Genomic DNA, 17,499 nt, shown 5'->3' on the forward strand with positions numbered 1-17,499 from the left:
GGGGGGGGGGGGGGGGGGGGGGGGGGGGTGATAAGAGAGACCATAGGGAGCTCTAGTCCACTACTAGGTTCTATGTTTCATCTTCTGTAATTATCTGCTTGCTCTTATTTTATTTTACATGATTGGAGCCTCTTTCTGGACTAGATTACTTATCTGCTAGGTTCTTTCATTTCTTCTTCAATGAAAGCCCGATTTCTTATTTATTAAAAAAGAAACTATTTCAGTGCAAAGCTACTATTACCTGCGGACACTTGTAGTTACTCATATTGCCATCATATTTTATGCATTTCAAATCGTTTCTTTTATTCTTCAGATAGAGCCAATTTCAGTCAGATATGGTGTAGGCATATCAGAGCATGATAGTGAAGGGCGGCTTGTGATGGTGGAATTTGAATCGTTTTATTTACTAAATGTTTATGTTCCCAATTCTGGAGACGGATTGAAGAGACTGGTATTCACTTCCCAATTGTAGTTAGCCTTATTTATTTCATCATAAAATGAATGCTTGATTTTATGCTCTATTTTGATGTGAATGCCTCTTCTTGCACTGCTATCTCTGATTTCACCTGTAGTCATACAGAATTACCCAATGGGACCCATCTCTCAGTAATTATATGAAGGTAAGTATGCATTATTATTCTTTCATTTTATTCCTTTATTATTCCATATTTTAGAAAAGACAGTTTGAGACGACTTTTGGGAGGATTGTTGGGTGGGGGATAAACACATTTGTGCGTTCGACAAGTTGGGAGAGTGAACACCCAAGACTGTATCAGCAACATTCCTTTTGTGCTACAGCCGAATGATGTGTTATTTGCAGATGACAGTAGAATGGCAGATAGTTTTCTGTTTGGTCTCAGTAAAGTTGGTGCTATTTTGTGAGGAGTTTGATGAGAGGAATAGTAGAATTTCGAGAGGGGTTAGAGATCTTTGGAGGAGGTTTGGGAAGGTGGAGTCTTTTTTTTTTTTTTTTTTTAGTTCAACGGGTGGGGGATTGAACACCATTAATCTTCTGAATGGTAAATTGGTGTCTTATCCATTGAACCATGCTTAGATTGGTAGGGCGTATGACGTTTCATGATTCTTTGGGGGCGTTCATTAATCATATTTTTTGTAACTATCATCTTGGTTTTATTCTTTTGTTGATTGAACCATTCTTGTTTTAGTTTGAGGCGTTGGGATTGCAGAAATAAGTTCGAGGCAATGAGATTGAGTGGAGTGGGAGAATTTCCCCATTCACAGTAAAGAGCTAATTTCTTACCCAAAAAGTCCTTCACTAATTCCCTTTAATTCACAGCTCCTCAGCCATCAATGCCTAAATGGAAAACATTTCTTATGAGTGGAAAACGATTGGTGTAGGTCTCAACTCCTAATTTGGCCAGTAGGAAAAAGCCCTAAATTCCATTTCCTAGCTTATAGCCATAGCTTTAAAACCAATGGCTGATTTCAATGGAAGAAATGTAAAATTATGTGAAGATTCGCAACTTTATGGAAGTAAAAATTTTGAGTAACAAATGTTCTATATTCTTATAAGTACTTTTGAAGTACTTCTTGGTCAAATGTGCAATCTTATGAAGCACTTTGTATAAACATTGTTCAGTGCGTAAAACTAAAATGTTACATGGTTCGGTTTCCTTAATTTATATATTAACATTTTGTGTAGGAGTTGGAAAAATTGAAGCCGGTGATTTTGACTGGTGATCTGAATTGTGCTCATCAAGAGATAGACATCTATAATCCTGCGGCAAGTGATCAAATTTAGTGCTCTGTGAAGGAGCTTCATTCAAAGTCTCATATTGTGCTTTGTACAATTAGCTTTCTGTTGCATTTTTTCAATTTACTTACTGGCCATGTATGGTTGGATTGAATAGGGAAACCGAAAAAGTGCCGGTTTCACAGACGAAGAAAGGCAATCGTTCGAGACGAGCTATTTGGAAAAGGGGTTTGTCGATACATTTAGACAAAAACACCCTGATGTTGTTGGGTATACATATTGGGGTTATCGTCATGGTGGACGCAAAACCAACAGAGGTAAAAACTCAATCTGCATCTGTTTTTATTACTTATCTATGTGTTCTCTCCTTTGCACTGCTGTCCTAAAATTCAGCATTTTGGTAAATTTGGGGTAACTTTGGAGGGTGGATGAAACATTTTTCTCTAATAAACAGGATGGCGACTCGACTATTTTCTTGTATCGGGAACAATAGCAGAGAAGGTGCATGAGTCTTACATACTCCCTGATGTGGGGGGCAGTGATCATTGCCCAATTGGCCTGGTTCTCAAATTGTAGCTTCCTTTTTCATTTACCTTTTTTATTTCCTTTCATATGTACCCAACTCTTAACCTTCGGGTTTGTGAAATATTTAAAACAAGGGCTCATTTTGAAATGGAGTTTATATTTGGAGTTCATCTTGAAATGTCATTTTGATTGGCATCCTCTTGCAAAGAAGTGTCCATTATATTTATCCATGCATGGAAATTTAGGTGACATTAGGTAGTTAAAAGTTAGTGTCTTGACTGCTTTAGCCATTATATTTTTGTTTCAATGTCTTGCTTGCTTTTTTTTTTTTTTTTTTCCCCTCTCATTGCTAGTTCCTTTTGATCTCATTTCACCCAAAGCATGTTTTATACACAGATTACTATTTACTGCATGATTTATACAAGTTTTGATTTCAATGCCTTGAATTGGACAATTTTTGGTGGATCCATCTATGAATCCTCTAAATACTACTAACGGTTTATATTTGAGTTGATGCGTTGGGTGATAATCATTTTTTCTCTTAAAATGACATCTATAATATCATCTTTTTCATAAAGTTGCACATAGTATTTCACGATGTTGGATTCGTTTACATTGGAAAAACGTGAGTGGGAAGCCCACAAGACCTAAAAACTCTAGACAACAAATTGATTGAGTTGTAACCTACCTGCGCAGGATAAAGAGTATGCAAACTAACTAGTCTGGTTTACGAAATGAGCTCATGAAAAGATAATGTATTGGGAGAGAAGCCAAGGAGACCCCCCAAAAAAAGAGTAAACTCTTGTTAGGATTAGCATGCAAGCTTAAAAAGGTCTCAAATTTAGTTGCACTATTAAAGATCATTAAGTCATTTATAAAGTATAAATGTGTCGGATGTTACAAGAGAGCCAAAACTTTATAGAAGACTTTTGTAGCAACCAAGAGGACTTCATAACCCAAATAAATACATGACCTGTTAGCCCAAAAAATATCTCTAAAGAGAAACCATTCACAAATAGGAAACGTAGAGAATGCACAACCCCAATGACCAATAGCACACAAAAAAATATAAAAACTCAGTTTACAAAATCATAGCCACCTTCAAGTACAAACCACGGGGGACTTGGTACCAACCAACTAAGTCTAGAATTTTTTTGATTGAATTATGATCCAGCAATTCCTAATGAAATGGATGTAGCAGGGGCCCTGTAAACGAATGAAATGAAAGCTATTAATAATGTTCATGTTGGAAATGACCACGATCGAAATATGTCGAAACAAATAAAAGAAACAAATGAACAACTTGGGGTAAGAAATCTTTTAGAACAAAAAAATAGTAAGCATTTAGATTTTTAATTCTCTTTATAACTGTACAAATAGAGTATATCTCATAAATATTTACGGTGGAGACTAACAAATCTCCTAAACTTTCCACCCGCTAACAACTACTAACAATTCTCCTTAACAAAAAGACTAACCATTTTCTAAACTTATGAAAGTCAATAACTACTAAACAATTATGATTAAGAGCCTAAGTTCTCAAGAATATAACTTAAGGACCTAAGTTCTCAATGAACAAATACATGACAAGAAAAGAGTGTGGTACCTTAGCATCTATCATGAACACGATTAAGAGCTTACAAGTAGGTTTCTTTCATGAGTCTTTGTACCCATTCTATATTTTCATATTTTCAAGTTAACATGAACGAACTAGTTAAGGATGGAGCAGATCTAGAGTAGGTGTCATACAAATCAACACCAAAATTTTAATTGTTTAATATTTTAAGTTGTTTTGTTTATCGGGCCTAGTGTATTCAAACTCATAACCTTTATTTTGTATTTTTAAGGAAAATGTATTTATGTTTTATAACCTTTTCTCTTACATGCAATTTTATTTTACCGTCTTTTGTCTTTTTAAGTTTTTAAGTTGCTATTCGTTCTCTAAGTAACTTAAGAAATAAGGTTGTGAAAGTACAAGACTCAGTGAGTAGTCTGCTGATAGGCTCTTGATCGTGTCCATGGTGCATGCTAAGTTACACTACTCCTTAATCATTTCCAGGAACTTGGTATGGTTTCTTGTCTCATGGTCATGGGTCATGGTACCTGGTCAATCTAGTAGTTGTCCCTAATATGTCCCTAGACTAATCCTCATAACTGCAAGTACAAGTATACAATGTCAATAAGTAATAAATAGAGTATCCAATACTCAAGGAACCTATCTTTTCGATTAGGTCTATTGTTAGAAAAGTAAGTGAATTCAAATGACTTTCAAATGTGTTGTTGAGTGTATAATATCAAGAAAAAATGTAAAATAAAGCTAACATGTCGCAAACGGAGGCTGAATGAGACAATTAATAATAGTGAGTTTCGACTAGGAGAATTTCGATAGAGAAGTTGCTTAAATTTTGGGAACATTTCTACTCTATTAGATAGATTCTCAAGCTCTCTTCCTCCTAAGAGCACGAACCACTATGCAAGTAAAGTAGTCAGCTAAACAAACATATAAAGATACTACAAAAACACCTTAATGAACAGAAAGTCACACCTTCTCACCTATAAAATTTAGCTATCCATATATATATATCCACACAGAATTGCTAGTTCACTCGTATACATATAAAGAAATGAAGAAAGAGACAGAAAAGAGGACTTTTTCAATTAACTCATCGATCTCCCCTATATTTATCTGTCCTTGGTTCATGATTGTACAAACAGTAGTTACATATGCTTCGACCTCACATATTCAACTCATTGATTTTACACTCAGAAACACTCGTGTTTATCACACAAAAGTAGGCTAGTTGGGGGAGTGACTAAATTATAATCAAGGCAGGCTAATATATGGATGAAGCACTTCTTTTATTAGTAAGCTATTTCAGCGCAGTCAAAATGGAGATGAGTTAATTATGAAAGAACAAGAAAATAAAACAAAAAATAAATAAGGGACACAAATATATTTTTGGATAAAATTTCACACTAAAGAATTCAAATAGGAAAGATGGTTAAGATTTTGACTAAGTTCCCTTCTTAATTATAAAAGATAAGAGAATGATCTAACCTTTTTTTTTTGGAAAACGGAAAAATTCATAAGTTATGTTCGTGTTTAAATGATAAAAGAAAAATATCAAACATAATGATTCCATATTTATATGGTATAGTAAAAATGAGAATTGAAGTTTATTTGATCTTCAAATAAACGTGCAAATGGTATAATTATAAGGATTTATAAACACAATATTAAGAACAATCGAAAACGTATGCGTGCGAAAAATCTGCTCCAGAGGAGTAGCCTTTCGGAACCGCCCTAGAACACAAGCGAAAATGTGCCCGATGTCGCAAATTCGGTTCCCAGCCATTGAATTGGGGCATCCCCCACCACAATGCCGGGAAATATTTTTTTCGCATACGTGCAAAAAAATTGCGCCCATTGAACAGCTTTCTGAAACTGCCTTAGAACGCAAGAGAAAACGCGCCAGTATCGCAAGTTCGGTGTCCCAACCATCGAATAGGGGCATTCCCAGCCACAAAGCCAAGAAATATTTTTTTCACAAAAATGTGAAAAAATGCTCCCGAGGAGCGGGCTCTAGAACGCAAGTGAAAACGCGCCGGTGTCGCAAGTTCGGATATTTGTAGATTGCATATCCATCCATGAGTAGGTATTTTTATCTTAATCCAAAGATGGCAATTAAACATCAATACTTACTAATCGCTTGTGGATGTATATGATAAGATGATGTAAAATTCACAAGAATAAGTGCAAGTATACACTATCACAAGTAGCAAGTAATAAGTAAATTATCGATTCCATAGGGAACCTATCTTTTTGGTTAATTTTATTGCTGGAAATTTAAGTGAGTTTTTGGGTAACATTCACGTGGGTGTTGTAGATTTTAACTATTTAAACAAAACTAAAACAGAGTGCCACTGCTGTCGAAAAACAGAAAAATGATGAGAAAATCAACTATAATGAGGAAGGTTCAGCTAAGAGAGATTAAATAGATAAGTTGTTGAGTTTTGTGGTAGATTTTAGTTCCTTTTAATAGTTTCTCAAGCCCATTTTCGAGGGTTATGAATGGTGATTATTTCCATAATCGTTGTAATTTTATTAACAAGGCTCTAGGAGAAGAATTATTCCTAACCCTTCTATTACCCTTAAGTCTCCTTGCTATGGAACTAGAGTATTAAAGAGGATTTCATTGCTCCCTCTCTTCTCCCGAATAAGAGAACAACTATGTATGTGAAGTAGCTAATTAAACATACATGTAAATCATTAACAACAACTCTTTAATAAACTAAAATCTTACCGTCAACATACTTAACTATATAAAACTCTCTCGCCTCCCCTATTAAGTTTAGCTCTCCATACAAACGGAATTAAACAGAGAAATCTGCATCTTCATCATGTAAAATTGATGGAATAAGAAAAGAGAATAAGGAAATAGAGAGTTATCCCGGTTTGTTGCCGTTCGTCAATGGAAGTTCCCTTCTCTTGAACTCTCAAGTCCACCTCTTTGCCCTAATCAATCCTTGTTGGTCTCCTTTTCCTTCTGCTATCAAGAGCCGCTGGATTAGGGTTTTCTTCTTCTTCTTTGGTTCCACAACAGTTCACTGCAGCAGAAGCTGCTGCTGTGTAATTCAATTTTTTTTCCAAAAAATGTGGCTCCCCCTCTTGGTCTTCCTTTTTCCTTTTATATTGAGCATGAGTTCCCCTTTGGGGCTGAAAAGGAATAAGTTGTCCATTTCTTCATTGGGCTTTAGGGCTGAAAAGAAATAAGTTGTCCACATAAGATGTTCCTCATTGGGTAGTCAATGACCCACTTGGATTGCTGACGTAGATTTAAAATTTCCATGTCATCCCCCATTTGTTTCCAAATTTGCTACTCCCACCTGGTGCATAAATGTCTGAAATTTTACCATATAACTCAATTAAATATACAATTAAGATCGATTTATGCCAAATCATTTTTTTTCGATGTTAAACCGCAACAAACGATTTCATTCTCACTAAATAGAATAAATGGGGTAATAACTGAGAAAATGGTGAATAAGAGTGCAATATTAACTACAAAAACACTTTATATAACTCTACTTTTAGAGAGTTATCACATCCCCAAACTTAAAAGATTGCTCATCCTTAAGCAATCATTCTCTCCACTCTCCCTTTTTTCTCATTAACAAAATGTTCGTAGAGTATTCATCCAAGACATGGTTTAGATCACATTCTTTATATTCCTTCCTCAAATTAGTTATTTCCCACATTTCACCCTACACTTATCACCAAATCTAACCAGAAAAACAACACATTCCTCACTTCCACCGTATGCCCCAAAACACTACTAAAATGATTACCATTCCTTTTACCTTTGCTTTTGTGACTTGGCTTCATAATTTATTTCATTAACTTTCTCTTGTCATGACAAAAAAAAAAAAATTTCTCCCAAGAATCCTTCAAGTCATCCCCCTATTCTCTGGGTGCTTCCACTTGTGGTGCAAATCACCTAAGTCTTTAAGGGATGACTATACACGCTAACACTCGTTCTCCCCTGAGCTCGACTCTTTTGCTAGCATCCTATAGTTTTCAGTGTGGCCACATTTGTGATGCAACTCACCTGAACAATAAGGATACTTTTTTTTTTTTTTTTTCTACATCCCAATTACCTTCGATTACACCTCCATTGGTGATGCAGATTGCCTGACAACGAGCAATTATGACTTTTTTTTTCTCCATTTTTTTGAGCATTGAGAGTTCAAGCTTTAGGTTGAAAAGGAGTGGTCTCGGGTATGGATTCTTTTTCGTTTTTTTTTTGGGGCGAAGGAATTTACTTTAATACCCCCAAACTTAAACTAGCCATTGTCCTTAATGAGCATTAGTGTGGGTGTGGAATCATGCTTGAAAGTAAATTGAGGTGTAGAAGCTCTTGGTTATTGTTTATGTTGGAAAAATGGTTTAAAGGTTGGGTGAATTATGAGAATTCTTTCTAATTAAAGGTGGATTATGATAGATTGGGTCCTCACCTTAACTTTGATGAATACTCTTCAATGTGAGCTTCAATTTCCTTATCCCTTTTTTCTTTTAGAAAAACACTCCACTCACCTTACTGTTTTATTTATCCCATTTGACAATACAACCCTAGTTCTTGCACAAAACATCATGACTACATATAGAAAAATATACATGATCTATTACCCTTCCTAAAACTTCATGCTTCTAGGTTGCATGCATGGACATCTTTCAAAATTATATGCAGTCAACAAAACAAAAACAGACAACAAAATATGGATGCATGCTTCAAAATAAGATAATAAGATTGTAAAGGGTGTGTTTAGAGAATTCTCTTATCTTTAGACATCGTGAAGATTCTTTGCGGCTCCATTCTTTTAAAATTTTCTCCAGAAACTTGGAAATACTGCTGCTGTAAATCTGCTATCAGTCCAGCTGCTGCTGTAAGTCTATCTGTCCCCCTACAACTGTTGTAGGTCCGTTGCAACATGTGACTTCTGATATATCACAGCCTCTTTTATGCTGAAATTAGCATTCCTAACCACATCTAAATCCTCCTAATTCATCTACAAAAATTGACTACTTCCTTGGGGCATGCGAGTCATTCAGGATAAAAATGTAAAATAATATCTAAGAAAAACTACCATTCTAAGATAAGTGAAGATAACTTTTTAAAAACGATTAAAAGCGCATAAATAAAAGGAGAAGAAAAACTAACTTGGCTTCCCGGGAGTTTGTTACCTGTTACCGTTCCTTGTCAGCTCCCGTTTGCTACAAAATATTTTATTTTTTAGCTTTTTAAGCTAAAAGAGGTCATGCCTCTTTTTACTTCTCCACCCAAATATGGCTTCAGTCTCTGTCCATTCATTGTGAAAGGTCTCCTTTCGTCTCCATGTTTTATCGTTATTGCCCCATAGGGAGTGACTTCTTCAACTATAAATGGACCAGACCATCTTGATTTTAATTTTCCAGGGAATAATTTCAGCCTTGAGTTGAATAGCAACACTCTTTGTCCTTTGTAGAATTCCTTAGGCCTAATTTTGTTGTCATGCCCCATTTTTGTTTTTTCTTTGTACATCTTAGCATTTTCGTAGGCTAGATACCTAAATTCTTTCAATTCATTTAGTTGCATTCGCCTCAAGTCTCCATCTGTTGCATAGTCAAAATTTAACTTCTTTAATGCCCAAAATGCTTTATGTTTCAATTCCAGGGGTAGATGACATGCCTTCCCAAAAACTAACTTGTAAGGAGACATTCCTAAAGGGGTTTTGAAGGCTGTCCTGTATGCCCATAATGCATCATCAAGTTTCACCGACCAATCTTTCTTGTTGGGTTGTACCACCTTTTCCAAAATACTTTTAATTTCTCTGTTGGAGACCTCTGCTTGCCCATTGGTTTGTGGGTGATAAGGTGTCGCCACTCTATGTTTTACATTGTATCTCTCTAAAAGACTATTCATCAATCTGTTCACAAAGTGTGTTCCCTCAACGCTGATTAATGCTCTTGGTACACCAAACCTAGTGAATATGTTTCTTTTTAAAAACTTGAGTACCGTCTTCCCATCGTTGGATGGACAAGCTATTGCTTCCACCCACTTGGACACATAGTAGACAGCCACTAGAATATATAAGTTCCCATAAGATGGCGGAAATGGTCCCATAAAGTCAATGCCCCATACATCAAAAAGTTCCACTTCTAAAATTGAATTCAGGGGTAGCTCGTTTTTTTTACTGATATTTCCCGTCCTTTGACATTGATCACAACCCTTGCAAAATTCTTTTGCATCTTTGAAAATTGTTGGCCAATAGAAACCCAATTGAAATACCTTGGCTGCTGTCCTTTGCCCTCCAAAATGACCTCCATATGGAGATGCATGACATTGTTCAAGGATTGTTGGTATTTCACGGTCTGGAATGCATCTTCTCATTATGTCGTCTCCACATTGTTTAAAAAGAAAAGGTTCATCCCAAATGTAACTTTTGGATTCATGGAAAAACCTCTTCCTTTGTTGATAATTTTTCTCTTCGGGTATGATGGCACAAGGAAAAAAATTTGCTATGTCTGCATACCATGGAGTTGTTGTCATTCTGCTACTACTGTAGCTGCTGCTACTGCTGTTTATCCCAAGCAGCTGCTCATCCGGAAATGCATCATCAATTTCTTTGCTATTGACCTTTTCTTCCATGTTCTCCATTCTAGATAAGTGATCCGCTACATGGTTATTAGCTCCTTTCTTGTCCACGATTTCTATCTCGAACTCTTGTAACAGTAGAATCCATCTAATTAATCGTAGCTTGGCATTCAGTTTCATCATTAGGTGCTTGATTGCTGCGTGGTCAGTGTACACTTTCACCTTCTCTCCAAATAAATAAGCTCTGAACTTTTCAACAGCGAATACTACGACCAACAATTCTTTTTCAGTGGTTGTATAATTCACTTGAGCCTCATTCAGCGTTTTGATGGCATAATAGATAGGATGAAGTACCTTCCCCTTTTTCTGTCCTAACATTGCCCCCACAGCATGGCCACTAGCATCACACATCAACTCAAATGGTGAATTCCAATCGGTTGTTGACATTATAGGAGCTATGGTCAGCGCTGTCTTTAATGCTTGGAAGGCAGTCATACATTGTTTATCAAAAACGAATTTTCTATTTGACTCCAACAAGCTACACAATGGTTTTGCAATATTAGAGAAATCTTTAATAAACCTTCTATAAAACCCTGCATGGCCCAAAAAGCTTCTTATACCTTTAATTGACGTAGGTGGATTCAATCTTTCAATAGCTTCTATCTTGGCTCTATCAACTTCTATTCCTCTTCTTGAGATCTTGTGGCCTAACACTATTCCCTCATTGACCATAAAATGACATTTTTTCCAATTCAGTACAAGATTCTTCTCTTCATATCTTTGTAGAACCTTCCCTAAATTGCACAAACAAGTCTCAAAAGATTCTCCATAAACCAAAAAATCATCCATGAATATCTCCATAAATGTTTCTACCATATCGGTAAAAATGGCCATCATGCAACGTTGAAATGTCGCTGGAGCATTACATAGTCCAAAGGGCATTCGTCTAAAGGCAAAAATTCCATATGGGCATGTGAATGTAGTTTTCTCTTGATCTTCTGGACTGTTGTAATTTGATTGTATCCCGAATAACCATCCAAGAAGCAATAATGTGACTTTCCAGCAAGCCTATCAAGCATTTGATCAATGAATGGTAAGGGAAAATGATCCTTACGTGTCGCTTTGTTTAGCCTTCTATAATCCATGCAAATTCTCCATCCATTCACTATTCTAGTGGGGATCAACTCATTGTTCTTATTTGCCATTACTGTTATCCCTCCTTTCTTCGGAACACATTGAATAGGACTGACCCATCTACTGTTTGCAATTGGATAAATTATTCCAACATCTAGTCATTTGAGAATCTCTTTTCTAACAACCTCCTTCATCATGGGATTTAATCGTCTTTGTTGCTCAATGGACTTAACTTTTCCTTCCTCCAATTGTATTTTGTGCATGCATAGTGAAGGGCTAATTCCTTTTATATCCGCCAATGTCCAACCTATCGCCCCCTTGTGCTTCTTCAATGTTTCTAGGAGCATATCCTCTTGAGTCGAGGATAGTGTCGCTGAGATGATGATGGGTAGTGTCTTCTTGTCACCTAAATAAGCATACTTAAGGTTAGGTGGTAGTGGTTTTAAGTCCAGCTGTGGCGCTTCCTCAATAGATGGTCTCATCGGTGAACTCTTTCTTCCCTCACATTCTAGTGACTCAAAAGTTTTGCCGAATTCACCTAAAACTGCTAACTGTTCTATTCTGTCATTCCAGCTGCTGTCTTCTTCCTGCTCGCTTTCCCCATCATCCCATTCCTCGGTCGTTGGTTGTTCTGTCAATTCATACACTGCTGAGATTCTTCTGTCACTGCTGGATATTTCATGCTGTCATTGAAGTTAAATTCAACTTTTTGGTCACCAATTCTTAACGTGATGGTTTCTTTGTAGACATCTACTAATGTTCTTCCAGTCTTTAAAAATGGCCTCCCCAAAATAATTGGAACATCATGATCGACTTCATAATCTAAAATGATAAAATCTGTAGGAAATATGAATTTGTCAACTTGAATTAAGATGTCCTCAATCTTTCATTCGAGATAAGTGATGGACCTATCGGCTAGTTGTAAGGTGACTGTAGTCGGTCTAGCCTCTCCAATCCCCAACTTCTTGTAAATAGATAGAGGCATTAAGTTGATGCTTGCTCCCAAGTCATATAATTGATAAGATAAGGAATCAATACAAGGGGAATAAGATTCGGATTACCTTGTTGATCGAATATCTCAAGCCAAGAACACTTTGTTTGAGATTCGAATCACTCCAGAAGCAAGATCGATCATGTCTAGCTTCAATGATTCTTGTTGATCAAATATCTCAAGACAAGAACACTTGTTTGAGATTCGAATCACTCCACAAGCAAGATTGATCATGTCGAGCTTGAATGATTCTACATGCAACCAAAACTACATAGAGTTGCAAATAAACTTAGCCATTGGCTAAAGAAAGCACAAATGCTTCTTTTGATATATTTTCCAAGTCTACCTTACAAATACAACATACATGACTTTATATAGCCTCAAAATGAAACTATTAAAGGCATTCCAAAAGTTGTAACATTCACACTTTATGGCCATAATTAGCCATTATGTAAATGTAACCGAAATTAAATAAAAAGTCTTAAAATACAATAACTCTAAATTACTCTAAATTATAACCCACCCAAAATTTATAACAATCAAACTTCATTCTTCTTCAATGTGGCATGAATTGAAACATCTTTTTGATAATTTTGACAACCTTTTCTTCACATCTTCATTGAAGTATATTGTAGGATTGATATCTTTTGGTTCATATCAATAATGCTCGTCCTAGTTCCTTTCCTTCAATTGATACAGGAATAGTGAACGATCCAGGATCTTTCTCCTTTAGTGGGATCTTGTTCTTCAATATTGCACTACACTCCTCATTTAATGACACCACCTTAAATTCTTCAAACTTCATTCTATTAGTGAGTACATCCTTCAAGAACTTCACATAATTTGGCATTTGCTTCAAAGCTTCTACCAGTGGTATGTTTATATAAATTTCCTTTAGAATATCCATAAACTTCTCAAAATGGGCTTTCTCTTTCTTTCTCTTTATTCTTTGTGGGAAAGGAGGTGATGGTGTGTATGTTCTGCTCTCTTGTCCACTGCTGGCTGTTGTTTGCATTTTAGGTTGCTCCTCAATTTCTGCATAATCCTTGCTGTGTTCTTTCTGTACAGCAGCTTCCTCATTTCTCTGCTATGTATCAGCAGTTTCTTGGGAATGGCTGTCACCTTGTTCTGCACTTTTTTTCCCCCGCTGGGTATTCTTTTTCCACTTCTCAACTCTATTGCTTGACATTGCTCTTTGCCTTCTCTTTTTGATGTTTCGGTGTCTGCTGGCAGCTTTCCAAGAGGCCTATTTCGTAACTCAGTTGCTAATTGACCTACTTGAACTTCCAAATTTCGCAATGAGGCCTGTTGACTTTGTATCACGGCATCATTTTTAGCCATATATTCCTTTATTAGGCTCTCAATAGATGTTCCCGATGTGTATTGAGCTTGGGTAATTCCTTTCCCTTGGGTGTTGACTTGTTGAGAACTATAAGTCAATTGATTTTGTAATCCAAAACCTTGAGGGTAATTTGCTTTAGGTGGCATTTGTTGGTTGTATGAGCCTTGTCCCTTCCATGAGAAATTTGGATGATTTCTCCACCCCGGATTATAAGTATTTGAGAAGGGGTTATTTTTCGGGTTGCCTTGACTAGCTTGATTCCCGACATAGAAAATTGAGGCCGGATTGCTTGGACATTGATCAAAGGTGTGTTCTTCTCCACAATATACACAAGATTCGGCTGCTGTCTGGTTAATTACAGCAGTTGTATGGACTGGTGCTTTGATCATGGAGTCTTGCCCCAATGCTAGATTTTGTAAAATATTAGTCACCGAAGCTAGTTGAGCATTGATAGAAGACAAAGCATCAACTTCAAGTACTCCTCGAGTCTTCCTTCCTGGGTTGCTTCTCACATCGGCCCATTGACAATTGTTAGATGCTATTCTCTCTAAAATTTCATATGCTTCATTGTATGTTTTTGACAAAATGGCTTCATTGTATGTTTTTGACAAAATTAACTACAAAAAGACTTGATATAACTCTACTTTTAGAGAGTTATCACTTACCTCCTTTGACATTCCTACTTCCAATCCCCATCAACTACAACTTCCTTCACAAGATTTTAGCGTAATCCTCCCTAAATTAACATACTCAAATTTCAGATTCTAACTTTTACTATATCTAGATCCGAAGGAAATTCGAGAATCTAGATTCAAGAACTTTATCTTCAGATTTTTCTCGTTTCTTGACAGTTTTGGACTATTTAAGAGTGAAGAATGTTCCCTTTAAGTTCTGTGAAGATTTCATGAAGAAGGCTCGGCCTGAACCAGATTCCTCGTGGCCGGAGCGGCGGTTACCTCCCTCTCTCTCTATATAACTTTCTTCCTCTCTCTTTACTTTTCTATTCTTTTCTTTTCCCCCTCTTTTCCTCCTTTTTCTTTAAATCAGATGTCACTAACCTCAATTTTAGGAAGAAGGGAGGGCATAATGACCAAATTACCCTCTATGATTGACTTTTCACCATATTTCTAATTTTCTATCATTTTTTCTTTTATATTTTTGGGTTCCTCAATTATTTTCAAGCATTTTTCCCTACTGTCTCATCTCCAAATTTGGTCTCTATGACCCTCAATAAAAGAAGTTCAACTTAAAAGAAAAATTAGATTTTAAACTTTCTATCGGGGCTCGGGTCTTACACAATGCTAAGAAACATTTTTTCACAAAAAACGCTCCCGAGGAGCGGGCTTAGAACGCTAGTGAAAACGCACCAGTGTCGCAAGTTCGGTGTCCCAACCATTGAATGGGGGGATTCCCAGCCACAACGCCAAGAAATATTCCCAGCCACAAGTTCGGTGTCCCAACCATCGAATGGGAGCGAGCCCTAGAACAAAACAAAAACATGCCGGTTCGCAAATTCGGTTGCCAACCATCGAATTGGGGCATCCCCCACCACAATGCTGGGAAAAAAAAATTTCGCATGCATGCGAAAAGCGCCCGTTGAGCAGCTTTTCAAAACCGCCCTAGAACGCAAGCGAAAACGCGCCGGTGTTGCGAAATCAGTGCCCAACCATCGAATTGGGGCATTCCCCTCCACAATGCCGAGAAATATTTTTTTCGCATGCGTGCGAAAAAACTGCTCCCGTGTTGCATCTTTTTGGAACCCCTAGAACACAATCGAAACTGCGCTGGTGTCTCGAAATGGGTGCCCAACCATCAAATTGGGGCATTCCCAGCCCCAATGCCTAGAATTTTTTTTTCGCATACATGCGAAAAAACCAGAGCAACCTTTTGAAGCTGCCTTAGAATGCAAGCAAAAAGCGCTGGTGTCGCAAATTCGATTCCCAACTATCAAATTGAGGCATCCCCACCACAATACCGAAAAGTATTTTTTTCGCATGCGTGCGAAAAAACTGAATCTAGTGATGCACATTAGTACAATTCGTTTACAGACTTTGGTTGTTGTACTTGAGCTCCCATGTCGAAAGGTTGCTCTATATCATTGTTGTGTAATAATAGCAAAAGAAATTTGTTCCAGAAACCAAAAAAATTGACGAGATGATGTTAAGAAATTCAATAATATTAATATAGATCTTTGGGTTTCGGGAACAGAATAGAGTGTAATGTTCTTATATTTGGAAAATTATTTTATCATATTCTCGTGCTTTAATTAGGACTATGCCCCGCTAAAAGGGTGACATTGTCATCTTCTTCATTTTAACCTCCTTCATTCAAGAGTACTTCCCTCCCTTAAAAATTACCTAAGGCTATTTCAATTCGCTCCATCCGGTCTGTCAATGTACTAATAACTTGATTCAAACGAGTAATTGTTCCGACCTGTGCTTCTCTCCACCTAGCTTCATTGATCTCCCCTCCATTTCCTCAAACGAGTAATTGTTCCGACCTGTGCTTCTCTCCACCTAGCTTCATTGATCTCCCCTCCATTTCCTTCGTCTTGGTTCATGATTGTGCAAACAGTAGTGGAATATGTTTAGGACTGTTGGGTTTTATGTCCTAAAACTCATAGTTTGTAAACAAAGATATATTCTATTTTCAATAAAGTTATTAATGATGTTTATTCAGTAAAAATTGTTATTGAATAAAGTGAACTTTACGATCATTAATCTAAATCCAATAAACTAAGAACACTTTGGCTATAGTATGATTACTTGAACTATATGTAGAGACATAAAAGAGGATCAAGTTCAAGTATATAGTCAAAATGATCTATAGTATAAGGATAAGGTTGAGTATCTTATTCTGGGGACACTATGGATGCGGCCCACTTTTGTATATGATATAAACAATGTGATCACTAAATTGTACATGTGGAGACGTGTGAGTGGGGGCGTCCTATGCAATGAGTATTGCATAAGATCGGACCATGAAGAAAACCACTCTCACTTTATAATGTCGTTTACTGTTGAGACTGATTTTCTTTTCATTCGATAACCTAGGTAACTCGGTTTTAATCCTGAGCTAACCATGAACTCCCGTTTATTCGGAATTATCCTTAGATTTGCATGGGTGAGAGTGACTCTAGTTCGCCGACTCAACAGGCCTCCCATTTCAGGGGTAAGACTGGGTGAATGGCTGGAGACGTGGGGTGCAAGACGGAATTCATTCCTACCCACTTTTAGGGATAGAAGAAAGGTAGTTCCCTTAAGCACTGACTCCAGGTCTTGAACAAGGGGCCCCACCCTCTCATTGGCCCGAGAGGGATTCGGTTTACTACTTGGACCACAAACCAATTGTTCATTAGAGGATCAATGAGACATAAGAAACAAGAAGTAACTTCAGGGGTAAAACGGTAAATTGACCCAGCTCTAGTTACGAACAACCTGTGAAGGATCGACTTACTAATCATGGTTATATCAGATGGACAGAAATATATCTATAGTGAGGGGAGTGCAACTACTAGGCTATAGTGGAGTGTCCTAGTAGTTAACGAATGTTGGTTAACCAGGTTAATGAGTTTAACCGGTTAATCTTGGATCGTTGGAGCCCATGATCTATAGGTCCATTAGGTCCCTCTGCTAGCTCATATCGGACTAAACCATAGAAC

General features: G+C 37.0%; 1 protein-coding gene across 5 annotated transcripts in view; it reads left to right on the forward strand.

The window, feature by feature from the left end:
* LOC111453177 (DNA-(apurinic or apyrimidinic site) lyase, chloroplastic) overlaps positions 1 to 2,409 on the forward strand; it is a 9,458-nt gene extending 7,049 nt beyond the window's left edge. For all 5 annotated transcript variants that reach the window (XM_023094167.1, XM_023094192.1, XM_023094176.1 and 2 more), the window contains exons 8-12: positions 314 to 451; positions 573 to 620; positions 1,664 to 1,744; positions 1,872 to 2,031; positions 2,169 to 2,409. In XM_023094167.1, coding sequence (XP_022949935.1) covers positions 314 to 451; positions 573 to 620; positions 1,664 to 1,744; positions 1,872 to 2,031; positions 2,169 to 2,290 — 549 coding nt within the window. In that variant the 3' untranslated portion in view covers positions 2,291 to 2,409. The remainder of the gene's footprint in view (positions 1 to 313; positions 452 to 572; positions 621 to 1,663; positions 1,745 to 1,871; positions 2,032 to 2,168) is intronic.
* Positions 2,410 to 17,499: the final 15,090 nt, after the last annotated feature.

The sequence above is a fragment of the Cucurbita moschata genome, unplaced genomic scaffold, assembly GCF_002738365.1.
Source record: "Cucurbita moschata cultivar Rifu unplaced genomic scaffold, Cmos_1.0 Cmo_Scf00001, whole genome shotgun sequence".
Classification (NCBI taxonomy): Eukaryota; Viridiplantae; Streptophyta; class Magnoliopsida; order Cucurbitales; family Cucurbitaceae; genus Cucurbita; species Cucurbita moschata.